Genomic DNA, 20,313 nt, shown 5'->3' with positions numbered 1-20,313 from the left:
ATATATATATATATATATATATATATATATATATATATATATATATATATATATATATACACAGTAGGGAAAATAATTAGTTGACCCCCTTGCAGATTTTGTAAGTTTGCCCACTTACAGAGAAGAGAAGAGTCTAAAACTATCATAGGTGTATTTTAAATGATAGAGACAGAATATCAACCAAAAATCCAGAAAAAAAACACATGATGCAAATATAATATGACACACTATGATATAAATATAATTATAAATTGAGCTGCAGTTCAGTGAGTAAAATAAGTATTTGATCCCCTACTAACCAACAATAATTCTGGCTCCCACAGACTGGCTACAGTATGTGCTCATGTGGTACACAGATTAGTCCTGTCAATTTAAGAAGGTGCTTCTAACGACAACTCGTTAGGTGTATAAAAGTCACCTGTCCGCAGAATCTTTCTTCCATTCAGACCCACCATGGTGGGCAAGACCAAAGAGGTGTCAAAGGATGTCAGGGACAAGATTGTAGGCCTTCACAAGGCTGGAATGACACAGGGAAAAAGTATTGAATATGCAAACCAGTGAGAAGAACAAGTGGCGGGGGGGGGGCACCAGTGAGAAGAACAAGTGACGGGGGGGAGGCACCAGTGAGAAGAACAAGTGACGGGGGGGAGGCACCAGTGAGAAGAACAAGTGAAGGGGGGGAGGCACCAGTGAGAAGATCAAGTGACGGGGGGGAGGCACCAGTGAGGAGAACAAGTGACTGGGGAGGCACCAGTGAGAAGAACAAGTGACTGGGGGGGAGGCACCAGTGAGAAGAACAAATGACGGGGGGGGAGGCACCAGTGAGAAGAACAAGTGACGGGGGGGAGGCACCAGTGAGAAGAACAAGTGACGGGGGGAGGCACCAGTGAGAAGAACAAGTGACGGGGGGGAGGCACCAGTGAGAAGAACAAGTGACGGGGGGGAGGCACCAGTGAGAAGAACAAGTGACGGGGGGGAGGCACCAGTGAGAAGAATAAGTGACGGGGGGAGGCACCAGTGAAAAAGCACAATTGACGGGAGGGGGGGGGGGGCACCAGTGAGAAGAAAAAGTGACCGTAGCCATCGAGGGGGGAGGTTGAGGTAAGAATAACTGATAGAGAGGGAAAAGGGGCAAGAGCCACTAAGGAAAAAAAAAAGTGGAGGAGCTGGAGCTGCCGAGAGGGAAAGAAAGTGAGAGGAGCTGCCAGGGAGAAGAACCTCAAGATCCTATAAGGAGGTGGCTTGATACCATGCGACATGTTCATGTTACACCAAAAGGCCTCATTTATACGGGCATACCTAAGTCTACATCCCTGCAAAAGGATGTGTTCTCTTGCACAGGTGTTCAGTGCATCCGCTTGCAGGCAGTCTAATTTATGCCTATTGGGATGCAGCGGCTGCTGGTCCCAATTTGATAGCCATGCAGGTGCGTGTCCCCAGACACACACACTGTCTGCAGACGGGGACTCACACCTGCACGGCTGTTAACTTCTTGAAGTGGTCCTGTATTCTAATAGTAAAGTAAATCTAGATGAACCATGTTTCTGGGATTGAGAGGCCGAAATACAGTGCATCCGGAAAGTATTCACAGCGCTTTACTTTTTCAACATTTTGTTATGTTTCAGCCTTATTCCAAATAGATTAAATTCATTATTTTCCTCATTCTACAAACAATACCCCATAATGACAACATGAAGGAAGTTTGTTTTGAAATCTGCAAAAATATTAAAAATAAAAAAAATTCACATGTACATAAGTATTCGCACCCTTTGCCATAACACTTAAAATTGAGCTCAGGTGCATCCTGTTTCCACTGATCATCTGATCATTGATCAACTGAGATGTTTCTACAACATGACTGGAGTCCACCTGTGGTAAATACAGTTGATTGGACATTATTTGTAAAGGCACACTTCTATCTATATAAGGTCCCACAGTGATTAGTGACTGTCAGAGCACAAACCAAGCCATGAGGTCCAAGGAATTGTCTGTAGACCTCCGAGACAGGATTGTATGGAGGCACAGATCTGGGGAAGGGTACAGAAAAATGTCTGCAGCATTGAAGGTCCCAATGAGCACAGTGCCATCCATCATCCATGAATGAAATAAGTTTGGAACCTCCAGGAACGAGCCGACCAGCCAAACTGAGTGATTTGATGGAGAAGGATCTTAGTAAAGGAGATGACCAAGAACCAGATGGTCACTCTGACAGAGCTCCAGCGTTTCTCTATGGAGAGAGGAGAACCTTCCAGTAGAACAACCATCTCTGCAGCACTCCACCAATCAGGCCTGTATAGTAGAGCAGCCAGACAGAACCCAGTCTGCAGTAAAAGTCACATGACAGCCCACCCAGAGTTTGCCAAAAGGCACCTGAAGGACTCTCAGACCATGAGAAACAAAATTCTCTGGTCCGATGAAACAAGGTGCTTCAACAAAATATTGAGCAAAGGCTGTGAATACTTTAGTACACGTGATTTATTTTTTAAAGAGGTTGTAAACCCATTAAAAAATTTTATTTTTTTTTTCAACCTGAAAGAGAAACGCGTAATGAGCTAGTAGCTCTCCTACTAGTCTCCTACTAGCTCATTATGAAATACTTACCTTAGAATGAGTCCCCGCCGTGCCGCCCGCTTTCCTGTATTTCCCGCTTTCCGGGATCGCGGCATCCGGCCATCTGATTGGCCGGAGCCGCGGTGACGTCACTCCCGCGCACGTGCGCCGACGGTCACGCCACGGAGCTCTATAGGAACGGCACCAGTGGCCGTTCATTTAGGAGATATTTATCTTGCATACAGCCAGTGACATCACTGGCGTATGCGCTCTGAAGGAACGGCCACTGGTGCCGTTCCTTCAGAGCCCCGTGCCGTGACCGTCGGCGCACGTACGCGGGAGTGACGTCACCGCGGCTCCGGCCAATCAGGTTTACTTCCTCTTTAATAAATTTGCAAAGATTTCAAACAAACTTCTTTCACCTTGTCACTATGGGGTATTGTTTGTAGAATTTTGAGGAAAATAATGAATTTAATCCATTTTGGAATAAGGCTGTAACTTAACAAAATGTGGAAAAAGTGAAGCGCTGTGAATACTTTCCAGATGCACTGTAACTTTCTCAGAGAACACTGCTCCCTTTTATTCTGGATACAAGTGTGAAGGATTTGGTCCTATGAACTCTGCTCATTTGGAATGTCAAAGTTCAGGTGGACGGATTCTCCTCTTCATCACTTGACCAGGTGCCTGGAGCCATGTAGCCAGCACTAGAGGGGAACCTATTCTTCGTACTTTTCCATTGTCATCATATATTTACTTTGAATTACATTGACTCACTGACCTAGGATGAGCCTGCCGCTTGTAAAGCCATGGAGAGGCCGAATTCTTTATCTGTACGCTTCCAGGTTGGTGACTCAGAAGGCATTGAAACCTTTGTAGTAACATGAGTCAGGCAACTAACATTTCCAAAAAGAGGTCAGCAGTGACAGTCTGGGTCCGTTTCCCAGTAGAGGGGACAAGTACACTACACAGGAGTCCAACGTTTGAGCTAAAAAAGAATAAGGTGCATTCATGATGTGTAGTGAAGAATGTCTTTCCACATAACTTACAATAAAAAATGTGTTGTAATAGCAGTGTTTATTACTGAAAGGAGAACAATGCTTGATCTGTAGAGATGACCTACTATTACATGTATACATAATGATCTTGTTTCTTTGTATTTACCAGATCTAGACTCTTGGAGACCCCAGCAGAGAGCCTCACCCTCTTGGATCAGGAGCTTAGGCCCAGTCTTTTTCGGCATGGTACCCAGCGGCGGCTGGCATCATCTATGAACCTTCTGCTATGCGTCCATCTGCAGACGGCAGTGCTTTAAGGTCAGGTGACAATTGACTCTTTTATTGATTAAACCACATGTAGAACCATATTTGCCTCTTGGTCTCCGGGAGCTTTGACCCCCTTCATGACCAGACAATTTTTTTTGCAAAAAAGACAGAACCAAATGTTTTCTACTTTTTGTTATAAAACATATCCAATGAACAAAATTTGATACATTTTTGGCAGAATTGATTTTAAAAAATTACAATAAGTGTATGTTAATTGGTGTGCGTGAAACTTAAAGTGTCTACAAGCTATAGTATGCTGTATATACTGGATTTTATGCAGCTATGACACAATATATTAGTAGTTATCAGTGACTTATAGTGGGACTGTGATAGTGTGGCAGGCAATCTGGCGCTAACAGGCACTGGCTGGGACGGACACTAACTCACACTAATAGAGTGATCAGATATAATGTACACCAGGGGGTCAGCTACCTGACAATCGCCAAAAGGTGATGGGTAGATCGCAAAGACGTTCCACTGTTGCTGACCCAATCTTTGCTCGCGCAGTCCCTGGCTGCAGAGGCAGCCCCCGCCCCTTGCATATGTGCGGCTGGGAATTGTGCTTTTTCACTGGTGCCTCCCCCCGTCACTTATTCTTCTCACTGGTGCCTCCCGCCCCGTCACTTTTTCTTCTCACTGGTGCCTCCCCCCGTCACTTGTTCTTCTCACTGGTGCCTCCCCCCCCCCGTCACTTGTTCTTCTCACTGGTGCCTCCCCCCCCCCCCGTTTCTTGTTCTTCTCACTGGTGCCTCCCCCCCCGTCACTTGTTCTTCTCACTGGTGCCTCCCTCCCGTCACTGGTTCTTCTCACTGGTGCCTGCCCTCGTCACTTGTTCCTCTCACTGGTGCCTCCCCCCCATCACTTGTTCTTCTCACTGGTGCCTCCCCCCCGTCACTTGTTCTTCTCACTGGTGCCTCCCCCCCCCCCCCCCCGTCACTGGTTCTTCTCACTGGTGCCCCCTCCCCCCGTCACTGGTTCTTCTCACTGGTGCCTCCCCCGTCACTGGTTCTTCTCACTGGTGCCTCCCCTGTCACTGGTTCTTTTCACTGGTGCCTCTCCTGTCACTGGTTTTTCTCACTGGTGCCTCCCCTGTCACTGGCTCTTCTCACTGGTGCCTCCCCATCACTGGTTCTTCTCACTGGTGCCTGCCCTGTCACTGGTTCTTCTCACTGGTGCCTCCCCTGTCACTGGTTCTTCACACTGGTGCCCCCCCCCCGAGGGGGGGGGGGGTTGCGTATTCAATACTTTTTCCCTGTGTTATTCCAGCCTTGATGCAGCCACCTGGGAGGGGTTACATAACTTCCGGCCCTTGTTGGTTTTAGCCGGCTTCCGTTTACAACGCAGCGCCAAGTATGGCGTCTAATGACATCCGGTCCTACTAGTATAAATTGACAATGCACGCATGCAGAGCCACGCCCCCTGATGACGTTCCAGTGACATAAAGCGTAGGAAGGAGTTGGCTCTGCGTGCAATACGTCCATCATATTGGAGTGTCTTGCTGAATGTTTTTATGTATCAGCGCGCCTTTTCTCACTGGATGTGGAGAGTCCAACTTGTACTTTTAATAAATGCTTGTTTTGATTACTACACCATGAGTTTTTCTATTTGATATCTTTGGGTTTCATATACCCTATCTGGACATCAATCCACTGTTTTGGATACACTGTTTACTGGGCATGTGTGATCTTCTGAGGCTGTTTAATCCTCCCAAGAATCACTGAATGTGTTTTTGATCATTGTGGAAGCAATGATGCTCATCATGCGGTAAGAGGCAGTGTGTTCTATCTGTGGTGGTGGCGTATGTCAATTCGCATTGCCTCCATTTGCTCACTGAGGTGGATGAATCTATCTCCGGATCAGAAATTAATGGGACTTTCTACATGCTCAATTATTTAGGTTCTATGATATTTATTCCAGCGCTGCATATTTTACATAGTTACATAGTTAGTGAGGTTGAAAAAAAGACATCCGTCCATCCAGTTCAACCTATGATGTGTGTGTGTGTTTGCTGTTAACCGTACATTGTATACCCCTGTATGTTGTGGTCTTTAAGGTGCCCATCTAATAGTTTTTTGAAACTATCGATGCTCCCTACTGATACAACTGCTTGTGGAAGAGAATTCCACATCCTCACTGCTCTTACAGTGAAGAACCCCTTATGTACTTTAAGGTTAAACCGCTTTTCTTCTAGTTTTAGTGAGTGGCCACGTGTCTTATTGTATTTCCTTTCTCTAAATAGTTTGTTCCTTATGCTAGGGTCGCCAGTACAGTATTTGTACATTGATATCATATCCCCCCTCAATCGTCTCTTCTCCAGAGAGAAGAAGTTCAGTGCTTGTAGTCTTTCCTCATAGCTGATGTCCTCCATTCCCCTAATTATTTTTGTTGCCCTTCTCTGGACTCTCTCCAGTTCCAGCACATCCTTTGAGGACCGGTGCCCAGAACTGGACGGCATACTCCAGATGTGACCAGACCAGAGTCTTGTAAAGTGGGAAAATAATCTCTTTATTTCTGGAGTGAATTCCCTTTTATTATACACGCCAGTATTCTGTTGGCTTTGCTTGCAATTGCTTGGCATTGCATTCCACTGCCAAGCCTGTTGTCGACTAGGACCCCCAGGTCCTTTTCCATCTTAGATTCACCCAGAGGTTCCCCCCCCTGAGTAGCTGTCCCCCCCCCCTCTCCCTCTGGAGGATTTTGGGGTGGACGTGGGATGCTCGGGCCCCCGGGTTCCCCTCCTTCCCGTTAGGCACCCCCCCCCCCTCATCTGTCCCCCCATCCTACCCCCCCTCCACTAATGCTGGGGCTGTGTGGGTAGTCTGGTACACCTCCCGGGGTTGGGGCAGGGCGCTATGCTGGCCGGGGGCAGGGGTGCGCCGCCTGCGACCGGACGATCAGTTGTGCAATGTTGTGCCTGGTGGGGGCTCCTGCCAGGGCCCCCTGTTGCGCATCTGTGGCATCCGCCAGAGGATCTCTGCACTATTCAACAGATCCACCTCGGGGATGCCCCACCAGAGACACAACTAATGAAACGCCTCCGGATGAAGAGACCATTCCCCCTGGTCTAACCCCTGCCGACTGAGGTAATCCACCTGCCAGTTTTTCACTCCGAGAATGTGTACAGCGGAAAGGGCTAGAACTAACGTTCTGCCCACCTGAGAATGCCGGCTACCTCCAGAGCCGCCATGACACTTCTTGTGCCCCCTTGGTGATTGACATAAGCCACGGCTGTGTCATTGTCTGATTGAATGCACACTGGACATCCTTGGAGATGATCCGTCCAATGTTCCAGGCACAGTCTAATCGTGCCAAGATATTGATTGGTAGTCTAGACTCTTCCAGGGTTCAGACCCCCTGAGCAGAATTTCTGTCAAACACCTCCCTACCCCGACAGGCTGGCATCCGTGGTGACCACCGTCCAATACAAAGGGAGGAAAGATTTGCCCTGCCGGAGAACGAAGCCACATTGGGACCTCAATTTGATGCTTTGTCCTCCAGAAGTTTACCTTTGAGATTCTTTGGGAGATTCCCTTGTTTATGCTGTTTCAGAAGGTGGGAATGAAGACCTTGTGTTGACTGGCAGCGTTATCCTTTCATTCACCTTACTTGGTGATTCACAGAGATAAGGTGGTTCTTCACCCCTGTCCGTCATTCCTTCCGAAGGTTGTCTCTGATTTCCATTTGAATGAAGACATTGTGTTGCCTTCCCTGTGTCCCAGGCTAAAAAATCCTATGGAAATGGCCTTGCATGTGGTTCAGGCAGTTAAGGTGTACCTGGCAGCTGTGAAGTCTTTTAGGACGTCAGACTCACTATTCATGCTTACGGATGGGTCTTGGACAGGGTTGTCTGCTTCCTCTGCAACCATTCCCAGATCTATCAGACGGTGATTCAGGCCTATTGCATCAGGGGTCAAGTTCCTCCTTTTTCCTATCAAGGCGCACTCTACTTGGGCACTCAGTGCCTCCTGGGCCTTCCGTCATCACACGTCAGTGACACAGGTTTGCAAGGCGGCCACCTGGTCGTCGGTGCACACTTTCACAAAGTTATGTAAAGTGGATGTGTTGGCATCCGCGAATGCCTATTTTGGCTGCAAGGTTTTGCAGGCCGCTGTTTAGAGGACTTGATCTTCTTTGTGGGTGTATTGTTTTTTTTTTTTTCAGTTGGGCTCCAGTTGTTTTGGTTGAGCCCCTGTTGCCTGGTTGGCTACTGTTTTTTAGCCTTGGGAATTTTTTGCTGTTCCCACCCCTCATGTTTAACACTGCTTTGGAACGTCCCAATAGTTAAGAAGATCAGAGAGAGAAAATGTGATTTTTGTAAAATCCATTTCTCTGATGTTCATTGACCCACACCGCACCCACCCCTCTGTGGAGTAGTATTTTCTCTGACACTGCTTGTAACAAAACTGGGTAACTATTGCAGAGAGAGGGAGTTATACCCCCTGGGACTGCCCATAGGCGTAGCCAGACTTTTTTTTTTTCTGCCTACTGTCCTACTCCTGTAGGGGGCAGTATAACCCAATGGTTAAGAATATCATGAGCTGTATCCATCAATGAACATCAGAGAAATGAATTTTATGGTAAGTCAAAAATCCAATTTTTTTTCCGCAAGCACAGGTCTCCTTTAAGAAAAATTATTGGAACGTGGTGCTGAGTGAGCCCCCATCTTGTCCTTGGCGAGACAATGAGATTCCTAATGTGTCTATTGTGAATGGGGAGTTCTAATTTTAAGCCGCTGTCACTGTATAATAGGCCAAGCAGAGAATGTCTTCATTACAGTTCTTGCTGGGAGGATGTTGGGCTCTTTTTCTTTCCTTCCTTCCTTTTAGTTGGTTTATTTCCTCAGTTTGCTTTGATTCTCGATGTCCCATTTTTAGTTTAATACCTTCATGCTTTTAATGGTTTTTATTTTATTTTTTTAATCTATTTTTTTCTGCTTCTCAATTCGAACTCCGGAGTCTGCTTAGATGTCCGAGGCACTGAAGTTAGCATATTGAGGTTCCCTCACATTTCTCAGACTGCTGCCACTCATAGATATGATTTGTCACATCCAGCCAGTAACATGCATACGCCCTCCTTAGCCGGCTGAACTTGCAAGAAAATCTATTTATTTTGGGGTTTTCTTTCCTGGTTAAGTGCATTGCTTTATGTGGGATGTGGTCCTTGCCATGCTTAGTCCGTTTAGTACTTAACCACTTGCCTACAGGGCACTTAAACCCCCTTCCCATCCAGACCAATTTTCAGCTGTCAGCGCTCTCACACTTTGAATGACAATTGCGCGGTCATGCTACACTATACCCATATGACATTTTTATCATTTTTTTCACACAAATAGAGCTCTCTTTTGGTGGTATTTAATCATCTCTGGGTTTTTTATTTCTTACAAAAAAAAAAAGAAAAATGACAGAAAATTTTGAAAAAAAAAAAAAGTTTTTCTTATTTTCTGCGAGTAAATTTTGAAAATAAATAAAATTTTCTCCTTCACTGATGTGCGCTGATGAGGCTACACTGATGTGCGCTGATGAGGCTACACTGATGGGCACTGATAGGCTGCACTGATGGGCACTGATAGGCTGCACTGATGGGCACTGATAGGCTGCACTGATGAGGTGGCACTTATGGGCACTGATGAGGTGGCACTTATGGGCACTGATGAAGAGGTACTAATATGCCGCACTGATAGGCGGCACTGATGAGCACTGAGAGGTGGCACTGCTGGGCACAGAGGTGGCACTGCTGGGCACAGAGGTGGCACTGCTGGGCACAGAGGTGGCACTGCTGGGCACTGAGAGGCTGCACTGACGGGCGGCACTGATGGGCACTAACGGGCGGCACTGATGGGCACTGACGGGCTGCACTGATGGGCACTGACGGGCTGCACTGATGGGCACTGACGGGCTGCACTGATGGGCACTGACGGGCTGCACTGATGGGCACTGACGGGCTGCACTGATGGGCACTGACGGGCTGCACTGATGGGCACTGACGGGCGGCACTGATGGGCACTGACGGGCGGCACTGATGGGCACTGGCGGGCGGCACTGATGGGCAGCACCATCAGTGCCCACACTCAGTGCCCATAGTGCTGCCAGTCAGTGCTCATCAGTGCCTAGATGAGCAGGCACTGATGGGCACTGACTGGCAGCACTATGGGCACTGATGGGTGGCACTGATGGTTGGCACTGTGGGCACTGATGGTGGGCACTTTGTGTATGTTTTTTACCTTGTGTAATCAGGGCACTGGTGATCAGTGCCCTGATTACATTCCTGTCCCCGACGGCTGATCGGCTCTGCTCCTTCCTCACACTGCAGTCTCTGTGTGAGGAAGGAGCGCTGGCGATGAGAGATGATCTCATATGTTTACATTTGAGATCATCTCTCATTGCATGGGCCGATCACGTGGTAAATGTCCTCTGTGATTGGCCATTTACCACGATCTGTGATTGGCTGTGTCCAAGGGACACGGCCGACACAGATTTTCCCCGATGCGCGCTCGCGGGGGCGCGCGGATAGCCTGTTTCTGTGAGGCCGTTTAAAGACAGCCTCCCGGAAATTCGAGTCCGCGTTGCAGCCGTACTTCGGCTATAGCGCGGACAGGAAGTAGTTAAAAGATCATATAGAAAACGCTGATGGTTTTAGTGCCAGTTCACACATGTGCGATGCGGGAACCCTGCGAATCCACTGTGGGTTCCGGAATTGCACTCGCCTCGCAGGCAGTTCACACTGCCATATGCGAATGGCTGGGGGGTGTCAATGCAAAGTTAACGACACCCTCAGATCAGTTCGCATATCCCAGTTCGAACTGTCAATTCAGGCATGAATCGGGTCGCATAGGTGTGAACACCCAATGCGATCCGATTCTGGTTCAGACCAAAAAAAGGGTCCTGTGCGACTTTGGTCCGAATGCAATGCAAATTCAGCCTTACAATCTGGATGGCTGAATTCGCAACAAACAGACATCAAATGTGATTTGCAGAGCAGTGCGCTGCAAATCACATACAATGTCTGACATCACATGTGTGTGAACCGGCACTTAGGGTCAGTTTGAAGATGAAAGTCAGGGGAATTTAAAAATAATCCTGGTAGAAAAGTATGTCACCAGTGCACTGAGGATCTCTTGAACTGGTGTAAAGCTTTATTCAGCAATCACATCATATCAACAACCAACGTTTCGGTGCCTCGCAGGGCCCCTTCATCAGCCTTGTGGCCACACACATCCTTGATCGTCACATGCCTGATTAAGGGGGTCCTGCGAGGCTCCAAAATGACTCTTTTTGATTATGATGTGATCCCTGAATAAAGCTTTGGACCTGTTCTGGAGATCCTCAGTGTGCTGGTGACTCGCTGCAGTACCCACTTACCTTTACAGCCACTGGTGACAATTTTCTGTAGGTAGTTAAAGTGATGCTAAACACACACTGTTTAAAGTGATTGTAAAGGCACAAGGTTTTTTACATGAAGGTAAAAAAACCTTCTGTGTGCAGCTGCCCCCCCCCCCCCCCCAAATACTTATCTGACTCCACTCTCGATCCAGCGATGTCCACAAAAGCCTTGCCTCTTAGGGGACTTGCACTCCTGATTGGCTTTTGACAGCAGAGGGAGCCAATGTCAATAACAGCAAGTGAGTTAATCAGGAGACGGAGGGGGCAGGGCTGAACTGGCGCTCTGTATGTGAATGGACACAGAGCCACGGGTCTTGCCTGACAGGAGGGAGGAGCCAGGAGCGCCGGTGTGGGACCCAAGAAGAGGAGGATCCTGGGCTGCCCTGTACAAAAGAGCAAGCAAGTATAACTTGTGTTATTAAAAAAAAAAAAGAAAAATAAGAAAGCCTTTTATATCACTTTTTAATGTTTGAGGTCTAAACCATTTATTCAGCTAAATGGCCTCCCTATGGCAAGAACCCCGATCTTTGCAGTGTGACCATTGACCAATGCCTGAACCATGCCAAGGACTGGCTTTCAGTCTCTTCTCTTCTAATTCATCCCAAAGGTGTTCTGTCGGGTTGAGGTCAGGACTCTGTGCAGGCCAGCCAAAGTTTCTCCACCCTTAACTCGCTCATCCATGTCTTTATGGACCTTGCTTTGTGCACTGGTGCGCAGTCATGTTGGAACAGGAAGGGGCCATCCCCAAACTGTTCTCACAAAGTAGGGAGCTTGAAATTGGCCAAAATGTCTTGGTATGCTGACGCCTTAAAGTTCCCTTCACTGGAAATAAGGGGCCAAGCCCAACCCCTGAAAAACAACCCCACACCATAATCCCCCCTCCACCAGATTTGGACCAGTGCACTAAGAAAGGTCCATAAAGACATGGATGAGCGAGTTTGGGGTGGAGGAACTTGACTGGCCTGCTCAGAGTCCTGACCTCATCCCGATAGAACACCTTTGGGATGAATTAGAGCCAGACCTTCTCGTCCACATCAGTGCCTGACCTCACAAATGCGCTTCTGGAAGAATGGTCAAACATTCCCATAGACACACTCCTAAACCTTGTGGACAGCCTTCCTAGAAGAGTTGAAACTGTTATAGCTGCAAATGGTGGGCAAACTCCAATATTGAACCCTACGGACTAAGACTGGGATGCCATTAAAGTTCATGTGTGTGTAAAGGCAGAAGAGCCAATACTTTTGACAGTGTATGAAGATTGATATCGCTCACAGCCGTGTACACATGAAAAGCTATATTCACTTTTGCCAAATGGAAGGGGATAGTGGCATGATCTCCTAAGCGGAGCCCCAGTTGACCCATGCAGAGGCTCCCACTACAGCTCCCATCCGCGTAACGGAATAATTAGATAGTCTGTAACAAGGGAACAAGATTGTGTAGGAGTATAAACTATAGTCATTGGGCATTGCAAGCTCAAAGAAGGAAATCAGAGAGCGGTGACTGACAGTCACTGCTCATAGCAGACTGAAGAACCGGGGTCTTTGATTGCTTAGTTCTCGGTGTAGAGGTGACGGGGGACAGCCACAGCATCGGATCAGTGCTGCAGCCATCTAGAGGAGTATGATGGTTATTTTTAATTCCAGCACTTCTCTTTTAATTGGAGCATTAAAAGTAAAACTCCAGAGCTGCGGGGTCTCAGAGCCCACCGCTGGCTGCTGATATCTTTGCCTGATCTGCTTCAGGAAGGGTCACATTACGAAGTAAGAATCTGCAGAGAGCACTCGTACCCCACCTGCATATCATATCTCTTCTGCAATAAAAATTCTGCCTGTTCACCTCCCCCCCCCTCCCCTAAAGTTTCACTTTAAAGCGGTGTTCCAGCCTCCCCCTCCAAAAATTAAAAGTCAGCAGCTACACATAATGTAGCTGCTGACTTTTATTATTAGGACACTTACCTGTCCTGGAGTCCAGCGATGTAGGCACTGCAGCTGATGTTTCCATCGGCTGTCGGGTGCTGCTACGGCTTTTGCCGGTAAGGGAACCTGGCCTTGCGGCTTCACAGGCGGATCCCCACTGCGCATGCGCGAAGCGTGCTGCGCATTTGGATTGGCTCAGCGTTTGGGGAAGGAGAAGGGGGCCAAACTTCCGAGGGACAGCGCCGCTGTGCCTTCTCCCAGAAATGGGGAAGGGTAACGATCAAACACAGGTACCCGTTCCCCCCTGGAAGGTGCCAAATGTGGCGCCGGAGGGGGGGAGGAAGCAAATGAGCGGAAGTTCCACTTTTGGGTGGAACTCCGCTTTAACTTAGAATGCAAAATCCAAACCCTGCAGCCTGACGCTGTTCCAAGTACATTCTAGGAATACATCCCTGAACACATAAGGCCCTAAACATAAGTACCAGTCCTCCATTTTCTCCATCAACCCATCCCCCACGGTTATTGCCTTTTGGTTTCACTTTACCCTCCCTTCTAGATTGTAAGCTCTAACGAGCAGGGTCCTCTAGTTCCTCCTGTATTGAATTGTAATGTGACTGTATTGTCTTCCCTCAAATTGTAAAGCGCTGCGCAAACTGTTGGCGCTATATAAATCCTGTATAATAATAATATAGCATCTATCCACTAGATATTTCAGCCTTTGATAAGGCTGCAGGCAATTCGGTGTTGGATGCTACAACCACACCTCTTAAACACACAAAACCTCCAGGTTTGGATGCACAGGGGCTAAATTTCCAGTGTACGCGTGGCCTTACTTGATTGGAGTCAGTGACTGTTCCAAGGGGTCAGAATGACAGCCAGGCATCGAGCATTTTAGCAGGAGAGGTCAGCAATGATTTTCCTGTACAGGTTTCCTCTAAGCCCTGACAGGGTTGAGCTGTGCCGGCGGGGACCAGGATTTGTGTGTTTAGCTGGGAAGGATTTACCAGTGTGCTATTAAGTTTTTATATCTTTATGTATTTACACACGGCTTCACAACGTTGCTTGATTTTTATCATTCTTTTTCTTTATTATTCTTTTCCCCCTGTGTACCGACTGCCTTCTTCAAAATATGTTTCTCTCATGCCGATCAGTGTGGCATGGTTAATTTGTTACACAGCAGGACTTTAACCTTCCTCATTTTCACGCTGTTATCATCCAACAAGGATACGTCTTAGTGAAAACATTTTGAATGCTGGTGGGATGGGAGTCTTCTCCGCTGGTTGCCACTCGATGATGTGACCCTTCCTGTGAAATCTACCTGTACAGACTGTACTTTCATTGATTAAAACAAGTCATCTGAAGTCCAGCTCCAGGCTGCCCCCCTGAAACCCCAGGTTTTATTTTTTCCATTCTTTCAACATTTATCACTTTTTCAAGTGCTTTGGTCGCATGACTTCATAGGTCCTCTTCCTCCATTATTTTCCTTTCAGCAGATGATGAATCCTAAATGCCACACAGAACTGCACCAAGTTATGATGCGCTGCTGTTCTCTGCTACATTTCCCTTTGGGTCCAAGCAGGGCCGGTGCTACCACTAGGCGAATTAGGCAGCCGCCTAGGGCGCACTGCCACCTAGGGCGCAGCCATGGCCAGTGCCACATTCCTCTCCTGTCACCATCTCATCCCCAGTGGATGTCACCTCTAGAAAGGGGGGCAGTGTGTACAGGAAGGGTTGTGTAGGGTTAAAGGGGGGCAGTGTGTATAGGAAGGGGGGTGTAGGGTTAAAGGGGGGGGAAGCATTAAAGGAGGGCAACGTGTGCAGGAAGAGGGTGTAGCATTAAAGGGGGGGCACTGTGTGCAGGAAGGGCTGGCAGTGTGTTCAGGAAGGGAGGTGTAAGGTTAAAGGAGAGCAGTGGGTAGAGGAAGAGGGGTGTAGGATTAAAGAGGGCAGAGTATACAGGAGTGTATGCATTAAAGAGGGCAGAGTATACAGAAGTGTATGCAGAGGGTTTAGCGTTAAAGGGGGGGCACTGTGTGCAGAAAGGGGGGCAATGTGTACAGTTTTTTTAGGGGGGGGTGCAAGTAGCTGGTCTTGCCTAGGGCGCAAAATAGTCTAGCACCGGCCCTGGGTCCAAGGACAACAAAGATACCCCCCTTGGGTTGGGACTTTAAAGCCGCAACTCAAACACCATTTCATATAAAACTTTCATGGTATATTTGAATGTATAAAATAAATATAACATATACAATACAACAAGCATTGGTTTTAAAAAAATATACATCTCACCAGGGTTTTTTTTCTCAGAAAATAGGTACAGGAACTCAGCCACGAACCCCCAAAACCCCCCTCCCCCACACACACCCTCCAAACTGCATCAAATATTGGGTGTAGTCCTAAAGAGGCATTGAATACAAGGAGTGTATTACGTATAGAGTGCAGAGTCTGGAGGGATTGCAAAGTTGTGGAGTGCACTACTTACATATTGCAAATCTTAGGGGTGCGCTACACACACCTTCTTTTACAGCTGCTTACCTCTGCATTTCCATCCACATCTCGTTTTCACCCCTCTTCAGCTCTGACCTCTGCATGCAACCCCTTGTCCACTGCCCCATCTTTTCCCCACCTCTTTAAAAGCCCCACTATCTTCCGCATGTCTTACTTTTGTTGCTGTATTAAGCTGAATCACCCAGTCTGCTCTAGTACTCCGCACACTGTATTTGGCTCCGCCTCTCTTACACTTGGAGAGATCATCCAGTGAGGGTGTAGGCATCTACATTTCACCCCAGGCACCTGCATCTCCATTGTCCCCCATCCTGCACTCAGTGGGAGCCACTAAGGATATCAGATCTAGGGGAGCCGTTGGGAGATAAGCTGTCGTTTGTAAACAATGAAGCCAGACTTCTGTGTTTACAAGTGATAGCAGTAAGTAGGGAGCAGAGGGCCTAAGCCAGAGGTGGTGGAACTCAGTTCCATTAAGTTCCAGCTGAAAAAAGCCCTGCATCTCACAGCCAGTTGTGTTGAACTTTCCATTAAAAAATACACAGTGCAATGCAGAGATCTCCTGAACACCCTACGTGTTTCGGGGCCACGCCCTCAGGGGTGATGAGAAAGGGGTGGAAATAATTCCCAGTTTGTATTTATCTCATCCATCGAAGTTCAAAGGATGTAAGGCGGCACTGATCTATTCTATGTTATAGAGTTTCAAAGAATCATCAGCACTTCGCAGGTGTTGGCGGACACCAAAGAACCCAAACACCATCCAGGGCAGGGCCAGCATTAAAAACCTACCGAGGTCCACCAGAAAATCCTCACTTTAAGTCCTAGAAATAGAAGATGAGACCACAGTGGTTACAGTAGATAATATCCCAGGGGTGGAGGATCTGTGTGCATCCAGACCTTGTGGGAATAACAGAGACTTGGTTCGACCACTCACATGACTGGCTGGCCAATATCCAAGGGTATTCGGTGTACCGGAAGGACAGGGTAGGAAAAAGAGGGGGAGGGGTATGTCTCTATGTCAAGAACAATATAAAGGTGACAGAAAGGAGTGACATTACGGATGGGATGAGCATGGATTTAGAATCTGTGTGGGTTGAACTCCATAGGGAAGGAGAAAAGGGGAAAGTAATTGTGGGGGTTTGCTATAGGCCACCTAACCAAGGGGAGGAGGTAGAGCTGGAATTTTTAGCACTAATGGGTAAAGTGGCAAAATTGGGATCAGTCATCGTATTGGGGGACTTCAATTACCCCGACATTGACTGGGAAGAGGGGACTGCACACTCACAGAAGGCCCGCCTATTCACGGAAACCTTACTGGATAATTACATGTCACAGTTGGTGGATTCCCCCACCAGAGAAAACGCAGTCCTGGATCTATTGCTCACTAATGACCCAGACATAATCTCGGAGGTAGGAGTCCAGGACAACCTGGGCTCTAGCGATCACAGGATGATCACATTTAGTGTAAATAACAACATAACAAGACAAGTGGGGAACATAAGAACCCTAAACTTCAGAAGGGCAAACTTTCCAAAATTGTACTCAATGATGGAAAAGGTAAACTGGGACCAAACCCTGGGATCCCTGACCACAGAGGAAAAATGGGAATGCTTTAGGAACATATTAGGCAAAGGCATCTTGCAGAGCATTCCTATGGGAAATAAATTTAGAAGAGACAAAGCCAAACCTGGCTGGCTAAACTGTAGCGTCATAAAACTTATTAGGGGGAAAAAATTGGCCTTCAAGAAGTATAAATCAGAGGGCACAGTATCGGCTTTCGAGCAATACAAGGAGGCAAATAAGAAAAGTAAACAAGAAATCAAGATGGCTAAAATCAACTTTGAGAGACAAATAGCGGAGGATAGTAAAAAAAACCCAAAGAAATTCTTTAAATATATCAACAGCAAAAAAACTAAGGCAGAGCATATTGCACACATAATTAACAATGATGGGAGGATGGTTACAGAGGACACTGAAAAAGCAACCGTGCTAAATGCTTTTTTCTCGTCAGTCTTTACACAGGAAAAGGAGGGGTACACTGACCATGACTGTATGGTTAGTAGTAATAAACAGGACTTGCCACCATGGCTAACAGAGGGGGAAATCAGGGAAAGGCTGGATAAACTTAACACAAACAAATCACCAGGACCGGATGGCATACATCCGAGAGTACTCAAGGAACTCAGTAAAGTTATATCGAGACCACTGTTCCTGATCTTTGCTGACAGTATTAGGACAGGAGATGTACCAGGGGATTGGAAGAAAGCTAACGTGATTCCAATATTCAAAAAGGGCCAGAGGCATATCCCGGGAAATTATAGGCCTGTCAGTTTGACATCAGTAGTATGTAAACTTCTGGAGGGGATGATAAGGGACTATATTGTAGAGTTTGCTAAGGACAACAACATCATCAGCAGTAATCAGCACGGGTTTACAAATGGGCGTTCTTGTCAAACCAATCTCCTTACATTCTACGAGGAGGTGAGCTGTGAGCTAGATAGGGGCAGACCAGTAGATGTGGTGTACTTAGATTTCGCTAAGGCGTTTGATACAGTTCCCCACAAGCGCTTAATTTATAAAATAAGGTCTGCAGGTATCGATAGCAGGGTTTGCTCTTGGATACGGAACTGGCTAAAAAGGCGGGTCCAAAGGGTAGTAATAAACAGCGCATACTCAGACTGGTCTGAGGTGGTAAGCGGGGTCCCCCAAGGCTCAGTCCTGGGACCAACCTTGTTCAATTTATTCATAAACAACATTGAGGTCGGGATCAGTAGTTCGATATCAGTTTTTGCAGATGACACAAAATTGGGCAGGGCAATAACTTCACAACATGAAGCAGATATCCTGCAGAATGACCTGGACAAAATAACAGAGTGGGCAACGACATGGCAAATGAGGTTTAACGTGGAGAAGTGTAAGGTTTTGCACTTGGGGACTAAAAACATAAAATCACAATACACGTTAGGAGGGGAGCCCTTGGGGGAATCAAAAATGGAGAAGGATCTGGGAGTATTGGTTGATGATAGATTAGGAAACAGCATGCAATGTCAAGCGGCAGCTTCCAAAGCCAACAGAATATTAGCATGCATAAAGAAAGGGATGCATTCCAGAGATAAGACTATAATCCTTCCACTTTATAAAACTCTGGTCCGACCGCATCTGGAGTATTCCGTCCAGTTCTGGTCGCCAGTCCTCAGGAGGGATGTGTTGGAGCTGGAGAGAGTCCAGAGAAGGGCAACTAAACTAATTAGGGGATTGGAGGACCTTGACTATGAAGAGCGTCTACAATCGCTCGATTTATTCTCCCTGGAGAAGAGACGTCTGAGGGGGGACATGATAGCAATTTATAAATATCTTAATGGGGATCCCAGCTTAGAAAAAAAGCTGTTCATTCGAAGGGATTGCATGAGGACTCGAGGGCATACAATGCGATTAGAGGAGAAGCGTTTTAACCTCAGGCAACGCGGGGGGTTCTTTACTGTTAGGGCAACAAGATTGTGGAATTCTCTACCACAAGAGGTGGTTTCTGCGGGTAGTATGGTGGCTTTCAAAAGACTCTTAGACTTACATCTCAAGGATCAGAACATTCAGGGGTATGGGAGATGATTACAGCCACACATGCCTACACAGGTTGAACTGGATGGACTATTGTCTTTATTCAACCTCACCTACTATGTAACTATGTAACTATGTAATATGTAATAAGTGAACCGCTCATCGTGTTGCAGACTGTGTCTGAGGCATATACGTTTTGGCAATCTACGCCAGGTTCTAACATATGTGGAAATTCTGAAATTTTGGGTCCAAGGAGTTCTGATTTCATCAACCCCACCTCCCTCTCTCCACAGTGGGCAATTCCATGAAACACTGAGATCCACTTCTGATCATCTTCCAGGCTTAGTGGTTCCATCATCAGATTGTTGACATTTTTAACACCGCAAATCCCCCCCCCCTAAAGCTGGCCATAGACGGTAGAATTTCAAAAGAATGTTCTAAGAAAGTTAATTTTTCCGATCACTAGTGGGGTGAAATCAGCTTTCGTTTTCCACCACTGTTATGAGAAGATTTGCTGGAGCAGGATGAAAATTTTTTATGGAGCTACTTGAGCTCCAGAAGATTTTACCCCCCTCATGACCACACCATTTTTTGCTATTTAGCATTACGCTACTTTAACCGGTAATGTTTCAATGCTGTACCCAAACAAAATTTATACAATTTTTTTTTTTTTTTTACACACAAATAGCTTTCTTTTGGTGGTTTTTGATCACCCCTGGGTTGTTTATTTTTTATTTCATAAATGAAGAATACCGAAAATTTTGGGGGAAAAAACAATACTTTTTTACTTTGTGCTATGAAAAATACCCAATAATTAAAAAAAAAAAAAAAAAATCCAATTTCTTTATAAATGTATGTCAAACCCGCTGATGGGCTTATGCTGTAGCAAGTGACAACACACCCAGGGCGGCTGCCACACAAGCGCATGTCTCCTACCCGGAAGCGCTGGATCACCTCTGATGCAGCAGGGCCGCTCCGACACAGTAAATTTGTTTAACAAATTTCTAACAGTGTATATAGTTTTCATTTGATAAAGTCTGTTCATTCTAAAATCAAATGTTTAAAGCAAATGAAATCTTTTTTGCATACATT

The 20,313-nt window shown here is 46.7% G+C and overlaps 1 protein-coding gene across 6 annotated transcripts in view; it reads left to right on the top strand.

Annotated features, from left to right (window-relative positions):
- Positions 1–3,717: 3,717 nt before the first annotated feature.
- The window catches only part of HMBOX1 (homeobox containing 1), a 121,919-nt gene continuing 105,323 nt past the window's right edge, over positions 3,718–20,313 (top strand). For all 6 annotated transcript variants that reach the window (XM_082248976.1, XM_082248975.1, XM_082248974.1 and 3 more), the window contains exon 1: positions 3,718–3,863. In XM_082248976.1, coding sequence (XP_082105102.1) covers positions 3,832–3,863 — 32 coding nt within the window. In that variant the 5' untranslated portion in view covers positions 3,718–3,831. The remainder of the gene's footprint in view (positions 3,864–20,313) is intronic.

The sequence above is a fragment of the Pelophylax lessonae genome (genome assembly GCF_965119305.1).
Source record: "Pelophylax lessonae genome assembly, chromosome: 3".
NCBI classification, from domain to species: Eukaryota; Metazoa; Chordata; class Amphibia; order Anura; family Ranidae; genus Pelophylax; species Pelophylax lessonae.
Note: the sequence above shows the minus strand (reverse complement) of the source record. Positions and strands in the feature narration are given on the sequence as shown.